Raw genomic sequence first — 22,084 nt, 5'->3', positions numbered from 1 at the left:
ACTCACACAGGAGTGCTCAGCCAGCATCCATACCCACGTCCAGTCTTCACGTGGCTTGAGACAGGCCCACCTTCCACCTCAAAATGACATCATCGTTTTTAGTATTTTTAAGAGGTCTGACATGGAGGTTTGCCCCGTACAGCGCGTTATTTGACTTCCGTGAGCAGGACTGGGAAGCCCAGTACAGTAACACACTGGCCAAGGGCATCTTCTCTCCGGTCATCATGAGGCTGTTTTTCTCGTCCAGTGTCAAGGGTTTTGTTTTGTTTGTTTTGCATTGCGTTGCAGCCCCCACTGAAGCCTGTCCTCTCGGATCTCCGTCAGCACGTGCTTTCAGACCCCTTGGCTTTCAGCAAGCAAGGTGGCGTCACGTGTATCTCCAAAGATGTTACTAAGCCTTCCTGCGATCCTGCTGCACCATTTCTCCTTGGTCTAGTCCAGCTCCTCAGATTATCGGCTGGGTGCAGATTAGATACGTACGGTGAACGGATTCAGCCCTGGCGCACGCCTTTCCTGATGGTGCACCACGCAGTCTTCCCGTGACCTGGTTGAATGACTGCCTCTTGGTGGATTAACAGGTTCTGCAGGAGCACAATTCAGTTCTGGAATGCCCATTCTTCCCAGTGCCCCGTAGTTGGTTGTGATCCCCACAGCGGAACGCCATCTCGTCATCAATAGAACACATGTGAACATCCTACCAGTATTCTCTCCCTTCCGCCAACATCCTTCTTTGTCACAAATGACAGCTTTCCGACAACGTCCTCTGTTACGTCTGGCTGGGATTTCTGGGGTTCCCTGTTGATGCAACCAGTTTAAAATCTATTCAAGAAAGTTTTACCTGCATGTTAGAATGATGATGTGTTCGATAAGATAACGTTCACCTTCTCTTGGGACCTTTCTGTGGGGGGAATGGGCAGACCTATGGATCCCCACCAGTCAGTTGGCCAGGGAGCAGTCTGCCCAGTTGCGTGACATGCATAAGTGAGCTGCCTCCGATTGTTGAACCAGTTCCGTGGGCAACATGGCAATTCTCAGAGCCTTGTGTTTCACCAGTGCTTCCAGGGTGATGGGTGCCAATGGGTCTATGGCCCCTCTTGAGATGGTTGAACCCCGGGGACTCTCTGGTGACATGACTCTGCGTCTCTTCCAGCTTTTTCTTCTTCTTCCACCGCTCAGCCTTTTTCCAGGAGAGCCCAGCAATATGGCACCTTGTAGCGGAATTCTTCTTCAGGTCAGTAGTGCGAGGAGTGACTTCGTGTCGTCTCAGTGCCCTCACACTGGCGCTAGGGAGGAGACAGTTCCCAGAGAATCCGAACAGAGAGGCCCACGCTGGCCTCCTTCCATGCACAGCCCCGCTGTTCTGCCTTGTCAGGCTCTGAAAGGGAGCAGGTCTCTGCGCTGCCCACCCACCACGACAGCTCCCGGTTGGCCTGTAGAATCGCGTTCTAGCACAGGGAGGGAAAGGGCACCTGGCTGTGGGGAACACTTTGGCTTTGGCTCCCTGGCACTTTGTGCCTTTAGCTCATAAACCAGCTGTACCCGGATGCGCTAGTAAGTAGGAATACTGTCAACCACCTTGTGATAAATTGTTCTTGAACCACAATGATTTCTTTCTTGGTTTGTGTGCCAGCCCATGGCGTCTTCTGCTGTCTTTCCACGAGTACTGGCACAGCCAACAGCACTTGCCGTCAGAGCCCCCCGTCCTTGGGGCCACTGGGGCCATCCCACTCGCCGTCACCATCTGTGGGAGAGGAGAGCTCTGCTCATGGAGTCTGCGGCCACTGCCGCCCCCCTGGAAACAGGGCCCCAGGCGGCTGTCCTTCGATTTCTTTTTCGGAAGTAGATCTCCAGGCTGTTCTTCGGAGGCACCCCTGGGTGCATGCAAACTGCCCCCCTTTCGGTTAGCGGCTAACCCATTGGCACCACTCAGCGTTAGTGAGGGGCCCAGACACAGACCACCGGGGACGGCCACAGTTTGAACCAGCAAGACTAGTAGGTAATTTCATTACAGACGTCAACAGCAGTCCCACAAGCACTCAGTAAACTGGGAGTAAATATTTCAAGTTGTGCTGTGTACTGTCAGTCCCAAATCTTAAGGTCAGGCAGAGGCGAGCCAAATGCAGGGTCCAGAGCCAGCAGCCCAAAATACCCCGAAGTCACAGCAGGTCCTCTTGCTTCCACCCAGGCTCAGCGAGGACACGGAGATCTGGTGGCACCATCAGTACCCAGGAAAACCGGCTCCTGTCACTTCTCCGACGGAACCTTAAGGATGCTGCCAGGGAAACAAAGAGTATAGCTTGGGTCACGTCCGGTTCTAAACTAGGTTCTTTAAGATGTCCTTAAGGAAGCAAGAGTGTGGCCAGAGTCATACTCTCTAATAAAGTCAATTCTTTATCCCATCTTTTTCCTGTTTGTGAATAGGCAGTGCACCCCCCTACGGGGACCACAGCCAGAATCATATGGCTGTGTATCACATAAGGAATTATGGCTGGATGGGCCAGCATATGGACATCCTCGCTTTTCAGCACCTCAAAGAGGTCATGAGAGCTGGTTTATTTAATGCGCTGTGTGGTTTGATCCCTTGACTGCTGCTTCCATAAGCATTGATTAGAGAACTGGTAATGGACTTGCAGATTAGATAATCACCATTCTTTCCTGAAGACTCTAGGGGACAATCCATGCCCTTGCCTGTCCAGCGTGAAGAGGCCTCCCACATTCCTTCGCTCGCAGCCCCATCCTCCACCTCAAGTTCCTTATGGTGCTGCCTCTTTCTGGTCCTCGCCGTGTTTGTTTGCTTGGTGTTGTTTATTTGTTTGTTTTAAACCCTTCTTCCACTTTTAAGAATCCTTGTGGAACACACGGAGCCCACCTTGATGATCCAGAATAATCTTTGCATCTCAAGACTCTTAAATTAATCACATCTGTACAATCCTTTTTGCCATACCAGGCAATATGTTCCCGGTTCTGAGAAAGACTTGGGCATTTTAGTGGGCCGTTATCCTGAGGACCAAAATATGATTTACCAACTTAGCGGTACGATGTGGAGATGTTCTCACAATAGTTTCATGTAAACATTTTATTCTCTCTTCCCTTGACTGGTCAATTACCCCCCCCCCATCTTTATTCCACAAACTAAAGGATAATGGTTGGTGGTTAGCAATGATCTGATCTGAAAGCAACACTGTTCCCAGTGTGTTGAGTTAACTAGTATTCTCTATTTTAACTCTGGATTCTAATAACCATCGCGATGGCTGCAAAGAACTCACAGACAATATTAATGGTGATGGGAGTTATTACGGAAGTTGACAGATTGTAAAGCAAAGTGAGATAGACTCAGGACAGAGTTGTGCATCAGGACATGTTACAAAGTTTTCAGGGCTGCAGATAGATGCCTGTAAGCCTCCACTGTAAGCCTGCATTGGAAGGAATTCAACTCAAGCTCTGAGGACCAGCAAACCCAGCTCCCCCAATTAAGTGCCCAGAGGCACCCCACTCCACAAGCCAGCCAGTCTCCTGCTCAGTAGCACTCAGCTTTACTTGCTCTGAGGGCGAGAAAGTCCAGCTCTGTTTCATCTTCCGGCTCCTGGCACTCTGCTGCTCCTCAGATGTCAAAGCTATCAACAGGACGTTCACTGTGCTGGCATTGTGGGTTCTAGAAGATACCCTTCTGGCTCTTGCTGGGAGTGAGATTCCACCACCACCACCCGTTTCTCAGAGTGCCCATTTTATCCACAGCAGGTTGGGGCATTCCATTGGATCCTGTTCACAATGACCGCTGAATCTTATCAGGATCTTCCCCCATCTTCCTACCAGACCCATACAGGAGGAGGTCGTTGGCAGGAGTTAGAGACTTTGGCTAGAGAGCCATGTTAAGTAATGCACTCCCCCTGTAATCAGTTCCCGGATGTGTTCGAGTTCATCTTTGGAGAGAGGAAGCGGGATTCTAAACTCCCTTGCCTGTGAGCCAGAGTTCCTTCAACAATCTTTTTCTAAGTAGCCCACAGAAGAGGTAGAGGTCCAGTGGGAAACACCCTCCAGCATCCGATGTGTCTTGGCTTAGTCGGCTGAGCTCGGTCCCTCTCCTCCCATCACTCAAGGAGTCCTTCCTCCACAAAGCCCTGCTGACTCCCTGGCCCTCCCTGAGCGTTGTCCTCTGAACTCTCCCAGCTCCCAGTGCTGGGCCACACAGGAAGCTGCTGACAGGTTCCTGAGCGGAACTATTTAACGGCTTCCAGGCATGAGTGTCGCCCCCTTGCCTAGACAGTTGTCTCAGAAGGACAGGAACCGCAGCCTGCATGTCCTGTCTCTCCCCTTCATGGCTAAGACTTTGCGAGGTTCAAAGCCACCCTGGCTGGCAGGCTGAACTGGACCCATTTCATCTACCCGTCTGCCACCAGCAGCTGCTATTAAGTCCGTTCTAACACACGATGAGCTCGTGCTTGTCGGAGCAGAACTCTTCTCCAGAGTCCTTGATAGCTGATGCTTTTGGGAAGGAGATCACTAGACCTTTGTCCCCAGGCACCCCTAGGTAAACTTGAACCTCCAACCTTTCCATTAGCATGGTACCAGTTTGCATCACCCCAACGCCACAAACAAATGAACCCCATGGCTGTCAAGTTGATTCTGGTTTACAGCAACCTCGTGTCCAACTCCTTAATCTTTACAACAGGAACAGATTAGATTTGCCAGGGCGTTCCCCCTGGCTAAACCGCTGGACACGACGGCTGCCAGCCGAAGGCTTGCTCACTTCAGCACCAGGCGCCTTGCCAAGTCCCCTCAGACAACTAAAATGAAAGTTCCCCGTTACCCATGCCAGTGGGGAGAAGCAGCTTTGTGACGGCTAGGGGTCCCACGTCAGTTTGAAAAACGCCAATTGTGCCACCTTGGGAATGGCCCCACCCAGGCAGAGTGGGAGAGGAAGTGGGGGCAGGACAGCCGTGCCCTGCTGCTACCACTCTGTCTGTCCTGCTCGGGCCTGGCACACTCACTGGCTTGCATGACAAGCGCTCTTATGTGTAAGATTCCCAAAGATTCCGAGAAAAACTCCCACAAGGAAGCGGCTAAGGGGGCTCAGTGGAAAGACGGACCTCTTCAGTGGGTTTTATGCAGGCGCTTTCCACAGGGGTCTCCCTTGCTCCTCCCCCCGCCCTCTGTGAGGAGCCACTTCTGTGGACCACTGAAAGCCCTGGGGCAGGCTCAGGAGGGCCTGCGTTGCAGCCAGCACTCCTGGGCCAGGCGAATCCCAGCTCCTGCCCGGACTTTCCTAGAAATCCGCGGGGGTCGTTTTGAGGACCCCATGGTGGGATGCTTTCAATCACCGGCACGCATGTCACACTAGCTGGACAGACGTTCCAGTTGCCTGGCTTCTGGAAACTGAGCAGGGCGTCGGCTTGGCATGCTTTCCTGAGTCTCCTCGCCCCAATGCATTTCCCACCGTTTCTGCAATTCCCACATTAATTACTTGCTTCTCTGAGTTAGGACAATAAAAACTCCATTAATAATGTGCATCTGTTCCCAGAGAGATTAAAAAGCGAAATCCAAAGGCGGAATTAAAGCTGGGCTCCCATGAAAAGTCAACAGATGCCCGGCCGCCGCTTCGGCACCAGGCACCAGGCAGGCCGTGGCTGTCTCGACACAGTGGGGGTGGCCGTCTGGAATGGCTGAGACCCTCGCTCCTCTCTGTGGGGTCTGAAGCCCCGCAGCACTGACTACAGGGGAGCCTGTTAGACACGTGGAATCCTGGGCCTCATCCCAGACCTTCTGAGTCCTAGTCTGCATTTCTACCAGTCCCTAGGCGAGCCCTGCATTGTGGCCGTGGAGGAAGTCCCGGACGAGGGCCTGGGACATGCCCACCTGAGACTGGCGCCCCACTGCATGCCCGACCCTTCACCTTCCAGCCCGCAAACCCAACCCAACCCAACCCATCGCCCTTGAGCCCATTTCAGCCCCATGGAGGCTGAGTAGAAGGGCCCCGAAGCTTTCCTGGGCTACGTGGCTGTGGGAGCAGAGTGGTGTGGCCACCACTGAGTGAGTGCTGACCACTGACCATTTGGTTAGTGGCTACGCCCTTAGCCACTGCGCCACCAGGGCGCTCCTTCTAGCCCAGTGTTCCTTACTCCCGACTCCATTAACAGGCACTGATGCCTGGCCCTTCCCTGACATTCTGAATCTGAAGTTCTAAGGGCGGGGCCAGAGTCCAGTGTTGTCAGCCTCCCTGCCCTTCAGAGCGTTCCAGTGCAGACTGTCTCAGAGCAGAGAGAGCACCTCCAGGCCATGGCAGGGATGGACTGGGTCAAGGGCACCGAGGTCGCCTCGGAGGAGGCCCCACTTCACTCCCTAGCAGGACGTGGGAGCACAGACCCTCTGCCTCTCCCCTGCCGCCCGCCCCAGGTACCTTTGGGGGGGGGGGGTCATCATCGAGCTCACCACACTAGCCTTGGCAGCGAGGCATGAACTCATGAGAGTACTGCCCACAGTGCCAGACAAGTGACAGCCCAGGGCTCACTTCTTGCCATGCCCATCTCCGCAGCCTTGTTCATCGTGTACCCTCTACACCAGTGGCTCCCAGCCTTCCTCATGCCGCGACCCTTTCACACAGCTCCTCCTGCGGTGCTGACCCCCAACCATCACATTATTGTCGTTGCTACTTCATCGCTGTGATTTTGCTACTGTGATGAATCGGTGATCCCTGAGAGAGGGTCTTTCGACCCCCTTCCAAAGGGTTCGTGACCCACAGGTTGAGAACCGCTGCTCTCCGCCCTGCCCTGGTCTGAGAGTGTAGACGGCATCGTGGTAGGCTGTGAGTGGTCAGCTTCCTTTCTACTCTGCATGCTTGTCTGCTGTCCTTAGGTACCATCGTCTCAGCTCCGAGTCCTAGAGACGCTGTGGACAATGGCATCCTCGCCACTGCACCAGTGTTATGTTGGAGCCAATTGTTGCCGCTACTGTGCAGATCTATCTTATCAAAAGCCTCCCTCTTTTCATGACCCTCTGCTTTCCCAAGCACCATGTACTTTCCCAGGGACTGGTCTCTCCGGGTAACATGTCCAAGGAATGTGAGAAGTCTTCCCATCCTCGATTCTAAGGAACATTGCTTAGTTTGTGTTTTGGCAGTTCATGGTATATGCTCAAAATTCGTCACCAACACCGTCATTCAAATGCATCAATGCTTCCCTAGTCTGGATTCAGCTTTCACAGGTAGACGAGGCAACTGAAAATACCCCAGCTTGGGCCAGGCACACCGAGTCCTCAAAGGGACACCTTTGATTTGTAGCACTTTAAAGAAGCCATGTGCCGCATTTTGCCTGACGCAGAGCGTTGATCGGTGTGTTCACTGCTGTGACATGAGGACTATTGTGGAGCCAAGCAAGTAGAACCCTTGACAACGTCAGCCTTTCCCCTTATCATGACGCTGTCAGTTGGCCGACTTGTGAGGATGTGGGTCATCTTTACCTTGAGCTGTCATCCACACTGAAGCCTGCAATTCTTGGTCTTCATCAGCAAGGGCTTCAAGCCCTCTTCCCTTCAGCAGGCAAGGCTTGTCATCTGCACATCGCGGATTGTTAATAAGCTTTCCTCCAATCCTGAGACCTTGTTCTTCTCCTCATGGCCCCCATTCTCGGGTTATGTGCTCAGCATGTGGACTGAATGAGTGTGGTGGCTGGATAACTACTACTAATAATGAATTAGTTCTTTCTCCATTTTTGAAAAATATCTCTTGGCCCCATTGAGGATTTGAATCTTTTTCTGTTTGATCCTGACACCCCTGTTGGTTTGATTGTTGTTGTCAGGTGCCATTGATCTTGCTCAACTCATAGCAACCCTACGTAGGACAGGATAAAACACTGTCTTACCAGGCACTGTCCTCACAATTGTTTGAGCCTGTTATTGAAGTCACTGAGTCTGTCCATCTCATCGTGGGGCCTCCTCTTTTTCACGGACCCTCTGCTTTCCCCAGGGTGAGGTTCTTTTCCAAAGATTGGTCTCTCCTGATAATGTGTCCAAAGAGCACGTGTCTGCCTCTCCCACACGAGACGGTGTGCTTCTTCAGGTGGTCGCCGCCCATCTCTTCATATCTGTTACATCGAGGGCCCTTGTACGGGAGAGGTACAGGACAGGGGCCAGGCCTGTTCCCGGCCCTTCCAGCAGAGAGACCCTCACAGCCCTCTGACAGCCCAATCCCATCTCTGACCATTCCCACTCCGCCTACTTTTTCCTGAGTCAAGAACTCATTTCTGGGGCTGGATGAGCAGAGATCGGCACTCAGTGTCCAGCCTCAGTTTCTCTCTCTCTCTCATTACCACGTGACATGGTGAAACAGAGCTCTCCAGGGCCCACAGCAGGGGCTTCATCAGAAAGTCGCTCTTTGGGCTTCATAAGCTAGACTCACTGTAAACCTTGTCGCCCAGGAGGAGGGAACAGAAATCCGGTCATTGGCTATCTAATGCAATCCAGTGATGTCTCGCTGTCCAGAATGTCAGGGCAGCGCAGCTATTTTTAGCTGCAGATGCACCGCCGTCTCCCGCTCAGCCTGGCTCAGGCCTAACGTTATTACATGAAGACGGCATTTATGCGTCCTTGCCCAGCAGAAACGCTGGAGGGGAGACTTAGAAGCCGAGTCTGTTAGACTGGGGTAGCGTGGGGGGGCCGGGGTCCCAGTGTGCCACGGGCGGGGGCAACTAGAATCACTTGCCCTCACTTAGTCCCCCTCCGGCCCCCAGCCTTTCAGCACGAAGTTAAATGTTGTCACAGCTGAGTCCAAGTCACCATGGCGGGACTCGTGCTTAGCAACCAGAAAAGCAGAGAGAAGAAAGCTCTCCCAGAGCAAAGGGGCTCCTTTCCCTAGAGCCAGCCTTCCAGCGGACCCTGACTTTGAAGACTCCCGGGCCACCATTGCTGGGGCCTCCTGCAGCTGCCCACAACAGGGTTTCTGGGGAACACCACCCTTGGGCCACCCAGGATCTTTTGTTTGGTGCGAGCTGTTGTCTTTTGTGTGTGCTGGAGGACTGTCCCGTGGCTGTGTCTTGTCTTGTGTCGCTTTAGGCTTGAACAGTGGGCTTCTGAAATGAATCGACACCCACTCTTCATCCTCCACCAAAGTCAGTACCTGTTTGCCTTCTTCTCTCGGCTTCCTCTGGTGTGTTCCCAGTGCCCACACCCGGTGTTCCAGGGAGCACGTGGCTTTCCCAAACATGCCTGGGCCCACACACAGGCCACACGCGTGCTGGAGGACGTCTCTGAGTTGAGAAAGAAAGCTGGGTGTGTTGTAGGGAACTGCTGAGTTTTTTTTTTACTGAAAATAGTGCATGACTTTTGAAAGTTGCCATTAGGGTGTGCAGTTGTCATTCTGTGGGGATGTAAAAGGTCACCCCATAGACCGTCTGGATCCATGTGACAGGAAGCAAGGAGCGGTGCCCTTCAAAGGTCATTTCCACCCCGACTACCATCTCCAAATGTTCCTGCTAAAAACACAGCACATCAAATGTCCCCGTGGAATTTGTCAGTTGTTGCCCACCCGCCCCCTGGAGCTAAGCGTAGACCTGCTTCCTCCACTGTGCAAGGCGGCCTAATATAATTCAGTCCAGGTCCTGAATTAGAAGAAAACTGTAAGATAACATTACTCCTATTTCACTAGTCTGCAGGGCGCCCTGGGGAGCTTGGAGAGACTTGCCCTCTAAGTCACCAGCCTGCTGTCTGGTGGATCAGCTATGGTCCAGGACTGGTCACTTCCCAGCGCTCTCCTGGGACTCAGTGGTTCTCCACCTCAGAGGCCCTCCAAGTGGGGTCCCTGGCCCAACAGGGTCAGCACCCCCTGGGATGACTTAACATGCCCGTGATCAGGTCCCACCCGACATCAGAGCGGGGGTGGGACAAGCAGGTTGTCCAGGGGGTTCTGAAGGTCACAGGAATTTGAGAACCAGGGCTCTGGCATGAAGTCCCGGTGAGAACCCCACATCCCTGCCATCTAGTTGATTGTGACTCGGTGACCCGGTAAGACCCACCCTGTGGTTTCCAAGACTGGTTTCTCCATGGCACAGACAGCTTCGTTTTTCATCCAAGGAGCAGCTGGTGAGTTTGAACCGTCAACCTTCTGGTTATCAGGCTCATTTAACCCACTGTACCACCGGGCTCCTTAACCCACCCCACCCACTGTCGTGCTCTCCACTCAATTACACTGCTCTGGGACAGTAACTCCGGAACCCCCCAGGCTGGCTGCTCGCTCTCAGGCTGTAGCTCAGACTTCTGGTCCTGAATGCTGCTCCCTCTCCCCCAGCTGGTCTCTGCCCTAGGCCTCCCTGACCTCTCCCCACCTGCCCTGGGCCATGCTCTCCTTGATACTGTCTCTAAAAGGGTCTGACAGGGGTAGGGGGCGGGGGGGGCTTTCTTCTTATGCCCCAGGCCATCTTCACTCCCAGGCCCTGCCTGGCCCTCTCACTTGCAGGTGAAGTTTGGGCTGGTTCTTGTCTACAGGAACGTGGTTAGCAACAAGGCCCGAGGTTCGCTTTGCTCCCGCACTAGCAGGCCAGCAGCAGCTTCCTCTCTGAGGGGTACAGCCTGTTTCTCACCAGCTCTGTGCAGGCCAGCCTGGGCACGGTGGCTCTGCAGCCAGGCTCACTAGCAGTGTCTGTGGGCAAGCCTGTAACTTTGGGGGGGGGGGGAGGCTCAGTTTCATCAACATTAAAATGGGGATAACAAGAGGCTATTGTGAAGTGACTGACTGGGCACTGGCTGGAACCAGGGGAGGGACACAGTGGGGTTACCTACCTATCCACTGTCATCTTTCCACACATAGATGGTGGGGTTTTTTTTGTGGCTAGCATGATGCGTGAATACATGCTTAATCCTGATACAGACTGGAGGAGCATTCTCCTGACCACACAAACAAACAAACAAAAAAGAGGCAGTGACTTCATCTCTTTGCAGGCGGTCCATTGTATGCTCTGGCACACAGGACTTTGAACTCTGTCTGTGAAAGAGCCCGGTGGGAGGTGTGCCTGGAGGCCAGGCATTGCCTTGGCTTATTGGAGGTGGGGAACACCCGGAGGCCTCAGGAACAAACAAATACCAAATCAAATGAGCACGTAAGCCATGTCTTTGGTGGTCTGTGAGTGTCAAACATCCCATGCCAGGCTATCGTACATAACATCTGGTCTGATACATAATTTAAAAGAAATCTGTACGCAAGTGCTCCCAATTCATCCCTTCGGGTTATGCAACCACATGGGCGTTTGCTGGTTTTCGGGCCTTTTCTTTCTATAAAGAGCCGTGCTCTGGAACATATTAGAGCAGGGTTGTCTGCCTCTGGCTGTGTTTTAAGAAAGAGATGGCAATGTCCTAATCTGTTCTGCAGATGGATGGCTTTGGCACGGGGTGGGGGGGTGGGGTGGGGTGGGGGGGGTGCTGTTAAGGAGCCAAGGGCTTGCAGTCCACCCTTCCGGGAAGGCTCCTTATCTCGGGACTGCCAGAGCTGTTTGTCTGTCGCTGCTTCCCAATGTCAGACGTGGGCCTTTCAAAGTTGTGCATGAAACGCTTTGTTTCTCAGTGAGCTTTGAATTTCACGGAGGAGCTTTTGCACAAGGAGAGATGGTAACCCACGGGGTGGGGAGGTGGAGGGCATTCCCAAAGGCGGGTGTCTGTGTGCCCTGGCTCCAGGGTCCTAAAGCTAAGCTTCTAGTTTCAGAACCCACCTCTAGTGATCCACTTGCCACACCCTTGCCACACCTTGCTTACCACAGAGAAAGCCGACATAGGGCGGGGCCGGAGGCATCCATACGAGTTACACATCCCTGTGGGACTTGTCCAGGAGTAACGTTTTAAAAGTGGCTTCAGATCTTTTAACAGTTGCTTTCTTGGGGTGAATCCATGAGAGGACTGCAAAAAGTTCATGGAAGCATGGAACCAAAAGATCACAGGGTTTTTCCAGCAACTTTTTGAAGCCCCCTCAGACGTAGAACGAAACGTTGCCAGTTGAACAATTCTTACGTGGCCGGTGGCGTTGGCTAGCTTCCTTGTGTCCCACACCTGTCAACACCACCCAGTTCCCAATGACACCCCCCAGGATGAGACAGTCTGCGCCCCCTAAGCAAAGACTCCCCAGCACCCCACCCCATACCCACCGGAGAGCTTTGCTCGCCATCCCTGGGCCGGACCTTGCGCGCTGACTGATGTCACTCAGCAGTGTGTTCAAGATTGTCTGTTGGGAGCGTGTCCGCCCGTTGTCTTTCTGTTGTCTTTCTGACTCAGGAGCTCTCCGTGGAGTGGACGCAGCGGGTCCTGCTGACCCACTCACCCGTCGGTGGCATATCGATTGTCCCCACCTTGCAGCCACCGTGAGTGACTGGGTACCTGCGCGTGGCACTGCCGAGTCGCGTGGTGTGTGTTTACTGCCCTGAGGAGCCACACCGAGCTACCCACCGTGGCTGCCCCAGGGCCGTGCTCTGTGTTAAAAGCCGGGGTGTGTGCCGGCTGCCCGCGGAGCCGAGGCCTGGGCATCATAGTCACCGGCCTGCTCTCCTCTCTCGTCCAAGCCAGGCGCCTCTGCTGGCTTCTCCACCCACTCCCTCCCGCCACCCGCTCCAAATGGGTGGCCAGTATCCTGCTGTTCGCACGAGTGCTAGTAAAAGCGGTGTTCTTTTTGTGTACATTGTGTCTGTCTACGGCCGGTCGCCGTACATAGTGGGTCTGTGCTCCACGCACGCGGCTTCTAGGATCTATGGCATAGCTGCAGGTACAGCCAGCACGCTGCTCCCGCGTGCCGCCCAGTCCTGCCGGTCAGCCCGTGTGTCCAGCTCTCCCGCACCATACGGGGCGCCTCGGTTGGCATCCTAGTACCAGGCCCCTAGGGTCCTGCATCAGAAGTTCTACTCGAAGGGGGCAGCTGTGACCTTGACTTGATCAAGCAGGCCAGCCTGCACCCAGCAAGGCTGCACGACCAGCCCCGACCAGCCACGCAGCCTAAACCCCTCACCCGAGCAAGGTTTGGCCTGCCCATGCGCTTCTAAGTTATTGCCTGTCTGATCGCTGCGAAGGGGTCTATTATTGTCGCTTTAATTAGCATTTCTCTAATGACTGATGGATTTGAACAGGACTTCAGAGCTGTCTGCGGCTTTCTTGGTACACAGAACGTGCTTCGAACAGTGCTCGGCACTGGCCCAAACAGAATGGCTTGTTATTATTCTGTAGATACGAGCATCTTTTAAGTGACAGAGGTGGAGTCTAGAAGATTGTCTACAAGGGTCAGCGTGATGGGGAAGACTCTCGGGAGAGGGGCTGACACGTCTCGGTGGCAGGGCCAGGCAGGTCGAGATGATGAGGAACGGCCCGGACGGCACCGCCCAGCAAGACGAATGTAGAACCCGCGTGTTCCAGGGGCTGGTTCTGAGTGTGGGTTACATCACCGCCCGGCCAGAGCGATACTAGAGGCAAGCACGGTGAGACTTCATCTCACACCCTTTGGATGTGTTGTCAGGAGGGACCCGGCCCTGGAGAAGGACATCGTGCTTGGTAAAATAGATGGACAGGGAAAGCGAGGAAGGCCCTCACCGAGACGGACTGGCACAGAGGCTGCAACAACGGGCTCAAGCCCAGGATCAATTGGGAGGATGGTGCAGGGCCGGGCAGGGTGTCAGTCTGTTGTGCGCAGGGTCGCTATGGGGAGGAACCAACTCAATGGCACTTAACAACGACAGCTGTTCATATTTACCCCGACAGGCCTTGCATCTGTGCACTGTAGGTCACAGTCCCCACCTTAGACCAAGCCCCCGCCCCTCACTTGCTCCCTAGACCATCTTGTCACCTCTTCTCTGCAATCACTGGTCACACAGCCCCCTCCAGGGGCTCGTGTCAAAGTCCCTCCTTCAGGCTCCTGGCTGTGAATTTCTCGAGCATAAAATCCTCATTATGCCTACCACCACAGGCCCTGGCCGCCTGCCAGCTCTTTCTGCAGGCCAGCCGTCTCCGCTCTGGGACGACACTGGCCTCAGCCCCACTCTTCCTGCCGGGTGGGAGGGGTTGCCACGCACCCCTCTCCACACCCCCAAAGTCAATGTCCTCTTCATCTTCCTGGTGTAACTCAAACGCCACTTCCCTGATGCCTGGACCCGTGAGCTCTGCTACTTTCAGACAGCTGTGATCGCCTCACTCTAGGACAGACATCCTCACACTACGGCCTGCCGAGGACCTGTACCCGGCCCGCCGGGTGCGTGCCCCCTTTTATGTTTTTACTTCAAAATAAGATATGTGCAGTGTGCATAGGAATTTGTTCATAGTTTTTTTTAAAACTATAATCCAGCCCTCCAATGGTCTGAGGTACAGTGAACTGGTCCTGCTTAAAAAGTTTGAGGGCCCCTCTATAAGGCCCCTCTTCCTGCCCAGGGCCGGTGATCTGCTGAGTCTCTCCGCTGTCCCTGCCCCCAGCACTGTGCTTGTCCTAGGGTGGACACGCCCTAGCCCCTGGGGTGGGCGCTGTGGGGCAACGGAGAGCCCTACCACAGGGCGCTTCGGTTCCAGACAGCCGAGGCTCAAGGCCAACCAAAAACCACAGGGCAGAACTCGGCTTGTGCTCACCCCACATGCAGGGCCTATCTCGGGAGCTTGTGACTCAGAGGAAGCCAGAGGGCGAGGAGATAAAAGAACCGCATGCATCTTGATCGACGATAAAGTACAACCCAAACTACCAAAATCTTATTTGGGCAGAGCCATAGAGGCTTTTAAGAGCCCGGCAGTCCAACAAAACCAGGAAATCAAATCAACCAAGGCAACCGGCCTTCAGCAGGACAGACTGACTGCACACCTGACTCAGCCCAGGCTCTGTGCTGATGGCTCCCAGGGGGCCGCTCCACACCATGGTGGGCATGAGATCAGACCCCACGTGTTCTGGTTCACATGGGCATGCGGTTTTGTCTTCCGTGCAGGGAAGGCTTCTGCGAGGCGTTTTGTGCAGGGGACAAGCGTTTCCCAGTTTATCATTGGCGTGAAGGTTGGTGTGTGCTGGCGGGTGCGGCTCCTCCTGACACGGCTTTTGTGAAATGCCCTGGCTCTGGCATGGCCTCTGTGCCAGCCCGCCACTGTGACCCTCAGCTGCCTCCCAGGCATCTCTACTGGTCCAACAAAAGGCCCGACTCTGCTGCCTCCTCCTCTTCCCACGATTGGATTCCCAGCTGGAAACCCCCCTCTCCCCGCTCCCTTCCCTCCCCCCCCCCCAGCCCACCAGGCATCCTGGGTCTGTGTAGGAGCCGGAGGCCAGCCTCCTTGGTGCGGAGGGAGGGACGGGCCCATGGTGGGTCTGACAAGGGTGTTTACCCAGTAACGACCGCCCCATCCACTCCCTCACGAGGCCCCGCTCTAGAGACTACTAAGAACCAGCGAGCACCCACGGAACCTCTCCCATGACCCAGGCGCCTCCCTTCCTCTGCCCCCTCTCACTTACTCCTCACAGTGCCCTGAGCACTGTGGTTTAGAGCCACTTTACGGAGCCCCCCTAGTCTTTGGGATACCCTTTGAGCTGTCTCCATCCATAAAAGACAAGACAAACAACCATGCACCGACCTCCCCGACAGCCTTGTTCCCTCGCCTCACCGCCTCCCTTGACGCCCGCTCCTCACAGACCAGCTCAGACCTCATACTTTCTAGAAAGCCTGGCTTACGCTTGCACCCTGCGCCTGCCCACATGCCCCGCTGCATCGGACTGGATTTGCCCTGGAGTCCCGGCTCCGCAGGCAGGAGCGGTGGGTGTGTGGCACGAACAGACGCGTGGGTGGGCCTGGTGCAGACTGAATGGGTGTTTCAGTTCACACCAGAAAACAAACAAAAACATTAACAATGAGGGTGAGGCCAAATGGCCAATACTCACTGTACAACCAAGGGAGTGAGGCTCATGGAAGGGGCCGGGGCCACTCGATGGAGGGAAACCCAGCAGCCAGGGCGGCAGGGACGAGCCAAGGCCAAGGACAGCCTGTGCCGAGCCTGGTGGAGGGGACCCCAGGCTGCTGGGCCAACGTCCGCCCGGAACACAAGGAAATAGGGCCTGGGGAGAAAAGAAAAGAGATGGAAGATGAGCCCTCAGCACACTGCTGTGTGTGTGTGTGTGTGTGTGTGTGTGTGCGCGTGCGCGCGCGTGATCCCATGTGTCCCTCCAGCAACTTCTAAACATTCACCTGTTTAAACACAGAACCCTCTCCCTCCCGCTCCAGTCGCCCAGCGTTTCTGAAAGATTCTATCCCAGGCTGGGTGGGCGGTATCTGCTGTCTTTCCAGATAAAACAATCTGATTTGGTTAGTATGTTTTCCCGGACTGAAATTCGAAGCAAATCGATGTTTTCAGAGTCTGACTTCATCGAGAATCTATGAAATCGCATCGCCGTCATGAAAGTCCTCTTTCTCCTCCAGAAAGCACTTGTACTGGATGGCCATTTCCTCTCAAACAAACAAAAGAGGGAGGATGGGAAAGAATATAAAAGTCTTCTAGACAGTTAAACTGCTTCCATAATAAGGGTGTGTAGACTCTAAAAATATCCCTTGAAGTCAGCTCAGGAGTCGGAGAAGGCTAACCATCCATTTGAGAGCTGAAACGATGCCTGCTTATGGACATGCCAAGGGAGGCAAGTCTTGGTGTCTGTCAGCACAGGACACAGGCCCACCTCCAAGGCCCTCCTTGTCCCCTGGGCATGGCTGCCGCCCTGTCACTTAGATCTCCGCATAGATCCCTCCTTCCAGCATCTTCCTGTTTGAGCACCTTAAAGTAGCCGCTTCTGCCTCTCCCAGTTGTCTCCAGAGCACTTTCTCAGCCTCTGACATCCCAGGGGAGTGCCCTGAGGAAGCGCCCTGAGCCAACCATCACACTCCTGCACCCAGAGCAGGGCCTGGGCAAAGAATGGACTCCAGGTGCTTAACGGCCCAGCGGCCAGCTCTCCTCTGACCTGCCTGGGTCACCAGGTGTCCCCAGCAGCCGGTGCTGGCACGTTGTGGTGGCTCTTGGTTGCTGCAGAGTTAATGCTGATTCACTGAGTGTGCACAGTAGAACTGACTGCCCCGCAGGGTTTTCAAGGTTGTGACCTTTTGGAAAATCATCAGACCTGTCTTTTGAGGCATCTCTGGGTGGGCTCAAACCGACCCCCTCCCCCAACATTTGGCCAGGAGTCCAGCACTTAACCCTGTGTGATATCCCAGGCCGCTCCATCATCACATGTAAAAGACAATAGGAACTTTTTCCATGCCGGGTGACTAGAGATACAAATCCAGTGACCCTCATATCCAGGGGTCCTCAAACTACGGCCCGCGGGCCACATGCGGCCTGCGGAGGACATTTATCCTGCCCACCGGGTGTTTTTGCCCCATTTGTTTTTTTTACTTCAAAACAAGATATGTGCAGTGTATGTATGAATTTGTTCATTGTTTTTTGTTTTGTTTTTTAAAAACTATAGTCCGGCCCTCCAACAGGTCGGAGGGATAGTGAACTGGCTCTCTGTTTAAAAAGTTTGAGAACCCCTGCTCATCTCTGTGTCAGAAAGAGCTTTATATCAATAAATACTTATATATGAGAAAAACATCCCAGCCCAGTCCATCTCAAGTCCGTAAGTCTGATACTAGTCCATCAGTCCCTCCTCAGACTCACAGCCACATGCAATGGTGCAGGAAGAGCTCAGGTTTTGGGGTGCAGTCTTGTGGATCCAGTGGTGGGGGGACACATCACAGGGCTCTGGCAGCAACCAGGTCAAGCAACAGGAAGGTGAATGGGGGGGAGGGGCGGGTGGTTGGTTCCCAGGGCCCACCTTATGAGAAGGCCACGCCCACAGGAGGCACCATCAGGCTGATTGACAGGTTGAATACCGCCCCTACACTTTTATGTATCTTCAAGTTGACATGAGATTGTTTCACTACCGCACCATGTTATCCCGAGGGTGTGGCTTTTGGACATGAGGATGCTCACAGAGGTTCCACTGTGCTAAAATTTGACTTTTCTATTGCAGATTAATCAAAAGGAGGGATGCAAAGTGGACCTGGTCTTTACCACCGAGCCCCACAACCCAGAGGTAAGCCACCCCAATTAGCGACCTATTCCGTCATCGGCAATTCCTAAGAAAAAATGCGAAAATACTCCGACTGACTTGGGTTCTATTCCATCTTTACATTTGCTTTCAGAAAGTGAAGGGCAGAGGCAGGCAGGAACCCAAGATGTAAGCAGTCCAATGCCCTGCAGGGCTACATGGGGGCCATCAGCTTCCTCCCCCCCCTCCCCCCCCAATCCCACACCTCAGGCTTAGGCCCTGGGAGGCAAGTTCACAGCTCCCTTTGGTATACCTCCCAAGCCCCTCAGCATCCTTCAAGGGACTCACTCTCAAGTGCCAGCCTGGCCCTCTTCCTGTCAGCTGGTGACATTTCTGATCAGCAGGCAGCCCCATTGCAAACCTCACTACCACCCTGCCCAAGCGGCTGCTGTTTCCGGGCTTTCTTCTCCCTGCTGTGAAGAAAAGAGTTGACAGAAAGTGTATACAGAGCAGAAATTAGAGCCAGATGGGCTTCCATGGGCTGGGCCAAGCTGGGAGGCCGCGGCTAGAACACGGTGGGAAAGAGGCTCACCCTCACCCGCCTTGGGTGGTGGTGAGTCAGCAGCTGGGATGAGCAGGCAGCCTGGGCACTGAAGAGTCTCACGGAGGCAGGGGCAGGCTCCTCCACCCTGATGGTTCCAGAAGCACGCTTAGCTACCCGTCTCCAGAAACAAGCTCTGACAGGGCAGCACTGGCGTGCTACCCTAAGACTTACGCCCCCTCCCACACCCCACACCCCTGCGTAGAACCCAAGGAAGATGCCTTTCATTGTCCTGTCGCAAACGGGCAGTGTCAGATTAAAACCAAAGGGAAACAATGACTAGATTATTCTGAGCAACACGCTCTTTGCCCTGGGTTTGATCCTGTGACCCTGCGAGGACAGAGAGCTAACGGCCAGGCTCTGTCTCGGGGCAGAACGAAGGCAAGTGCTTTCATCTTCGGGCAACTGCTTTGAGTCTGTAGAGTGGTTTTGGGGAAAAGCAAAGGGGGTAAAATCGGATTCCTTCTCCTTCCCCAGAAATGGCTTCAACAGGACGGCTATTTTGCCCCCACTCGGGTCTTTCTGGACGCACCCTTCCCTTTCCTTTCCCCTCCCCTGAGAGTTCGCATCTTCATGCATCACCGAGACCCCCTCACTCAACACCGCCGCCCACCCCCACCGCCCACCGGAGCAGAAGTCTGCTGGCAACCCTGCTTCGGTTTTGTTCCTTTTAAGTTGGTTCTTGAAACAAGCTTACTAAGGAGATCTGACTTTGATTGCAGTTTGTTTCTTTGTGGGCTTTTTCTTTTTGAAAATCTATTTTTGGTGGGAGTTGTTTTCACTGGACCCCATCAAGTTTCAACAACCGGGGAAGCTAGAAGAAGGTGCCTGGCCCAACTGCTCCCACCGGCTACATTGCAGCCCAGGCCTTTTTGACCGGCCCGCGGGAAGGCCTTGGGGGAGGAATCTCCTCAAATTATGGTGTAGGTACATCTGTGTTTCTCTGCAGAGTCCCTGCCTTTTATCATTGGGAGATGGAATCTGTGATTCAAAGGGGTGAAGACCCAGTAGGGCCACCATATCTACCTGCGCCAGGTGTATCTCTAGGGTGTGACAAAGGCCAGGCTGGTCCCAGAAGTCCCAGTGTATCTGCAGCTCAATGTGAATGCAAGCAAACAGTCCCCTCAGCAGCAGAATCCATTTCTTTGGGTGACAACAGCCCCCACCGGCACAGATGGCAACCTGGGGCGGAGAGGGAACGCGTGAACAGAGCCAGGGCTCGGGGGCCGGAGAGACTTGGGCTCATGCGCTGATGTCCTTCCTACTGATGGCCTGCTACGAGCTGACTGACACGGGCACAGGCGTGAGGATGGCACAGGTGGTGCAGTGTCTCCTGATGTGTGCAGGGTCCCCACGGGTCAGAAACGGCTCGATGGCCCTCACGACAGCAGCAGCAGCTGCTGAGAGACATGGAACAGCCGCTTCTGTACATTCCAATGTCTGCTCCGTAGCCTTGGAGTAAGAAGACGGACAAGCTAGTTGTCTGCGAATTCGTCACACTGGTGGTTCACGTGTTGCTGGGAAGCTAGAAGCAGTGCAAATACCAACAGGGCGGCCCTGGGGAGACAGGTTCTGCTAGAGCTTCCCGACTAAGAAAGACCAGGAAGAAGGACCTGAAAAGCTGCTTTTAAAAAATTAGCCAGTAAAATCCTTGATAGCAACAGAACGTTGTCTGATATGGCGCAGACAATGAGCCCTCTGGTCGAAAAGCACTCGCAATTAGAAAAGGCAGCAGGTCAGCCAGAAAGAGGAAGACCAAAGGGTGAGATGCTGGTGTACAGAAAACCGAGGGTGACAGTTGAAGCCCAAAATATGTTTGCCGGATCTACGCTGGGAACAAGCCCCCGGGGATTTGCCTCGGGCCGTGACTGAGGGCTGGGTGTCACCTGGTGATCCGAGTATTGCAATATGGACTACAGCAGAGGAACAAGTGAGCCATCGGACTTGGTCAAATCCATGTCATCCACTCTCTCACTTGTTGTTCTGTGTTTTTAAATGTTTTCTGATTTTGTTTTGTCTTTTCATATCAGTTTCTGTCTGTTCTATTTTGTCGCTGTTGATAGCCTTCTTGACTCTCTGCTAAGGATTTTTCTGGTTTTTTGGTATATGAAACCCAGGACTGGCGAGTACCTAGAGGCAGTAACTAGAATAAGGGTTCCTGGGGGGTCTGGGAGGGGAGGTGGGGGAGCTGATATCCAGGAGGAAGAAGGAAGAAAGTGTTTGGGAACTGACTGCGGTCGTGACTGCACACCACGGCTTCACATGCTTGAACTCTGGAAGGGTATCATGTCTATATTAGGTTCTAATAAAATAGTTTGAAAGAGAAAAAAAAAAGATGGATTGACTTAGTGGCTGCCAGCGTGGGCTGCCCCGGCACCGGGGGGATGGCGAAGGCTCCCGCGTGCTTTCGCTCTTGGTACACAGGGTCACCGGGAGTCAGAACGGCCTCAATAGCACTTAACAACAACTCGTAAGTAGCATGAAAATGTTGTTGTGATTCTTGTTAATGGAAACAGGCTGCTGCTTTGGGGTCATGTGAGCAAGTTTAAGGTCTCCCAAGCGCTGCACTAGTCCAGTGACAGGGATGGTCCCACTCCACAGACCTCCGTGGGGTTTCTTTGTCCAAGGCCGGTCTTACTTTAAACGCCCCACAGGCCGCCCTTTGAGCAGCAGCAGTGTGAAGGGCCTGTATTCAACTCTGAGCACAGACGTCGTTCTCCCTGGGAAGCGCGGCCTCCACATCTGTCCATGCCAGGGCTCCCCTGGGGGTTGGCCGGGGTGAGGCCTGGGTGGGGAGGAGCCAGCCGTGCACCATTCCAAAATCGGTCTCCTTTCAGGTACCCGAGGAACGTGCGGGGAAGTGTTCGGCGCAAGTGTTTTTCAAGAACCAGAAGCCCAGGCCAGCCATTAACGTGACGTGCACACGGCTTGTTGAAGAGTCAAGGAGGCGGGAAGAGGATTACCTGCTGTATCAGCACATGAAGCATCTTACAGTCCCCTTGGATTTCATCAATATACCTGGTACGATCCAGTTGTCTGGGGTTCCTGTATTCAGAAATGTGTGTAATTACTCCAGCTTAAGGAAGAACACTCAATGGTATGCTGAGCCTGAAAGGGGCACTTTGACTCAATTAGAGAAGGTGGCGGCTCCACCTTCTCATTTAACAACCCTTGGTGGGTCATCTCCCTGTGCCTCACCCCAAGGACAGTGTAGCACCTCCACCCCCTCGGTCTCCCCGTTTCTCATCCCAGAGCAAGGCACAGCTCAGAGCTGAACCTCTAAGCAGGGGTCCTCAAACTTTTCAAACAGGGGGCCAGTTCACTGTCCCTCAGACCCGTTGAAGGGCCGGACTATAGTTAAAAACAAAACAAACTATGAACAAATTCCTATGCACACTGCACTTAGCTTATTTTGAAGTAAAAAAACAAATGGGGCAAAAACCGGGGGGGCTGGATAAATGTCCTCAGCAGGCTGTAGTTTGAGGACACCTGCTCTAAAA

The 22,084-nt window shown here is 53.9% G+C and overlaps 1 protein-coding gene across 1 annotated transcript in view; it reads left to right on the top strand.

Annotated features, from left to right (window-relative positions):
- Window positions 1-22,084, top strand: part of RARRES1 (retinoic acid receptor responder 1) — a 73,405-nt gene that overhangs the window by 43,360 nt on the left and 7,961 nt on the right. The window contains exons 3-4 of the mRNA XM_075547872.1: window positions 17,966-18,028; window positions 21,422-21,605. Coding sequence (XP_075403987.1) covers window positions 17,966-18,028; window positions 21,422-21,605 — 247 coding nt within the window. The remainder of the gene's footprint in view (window positions 1-17,965; window positions 18,029-21,421; window positions 21,606-22,084) is intronic.

This window comes from Tenrec ecaudatus, chromosome 4, assembly GCF_050624435.1.
Source record: "Tenrec ecaudatus isolate mTenEca1 chromosome 4, mTenEca1.hap1, whole genome shotgun sequence".
In the NCBI taxonomy this organism is placed as follows: Eukaryota; Metazoa; Chordata; class Mammalia; order Afrosoricida; family Tenrecidae; genus Tenrec; species Tenrec ecaudatus.
Note: the sequence above shows the minus strand (reverse complement) of the source record. Positions and strands in the feature narration are given on the sequence as shown.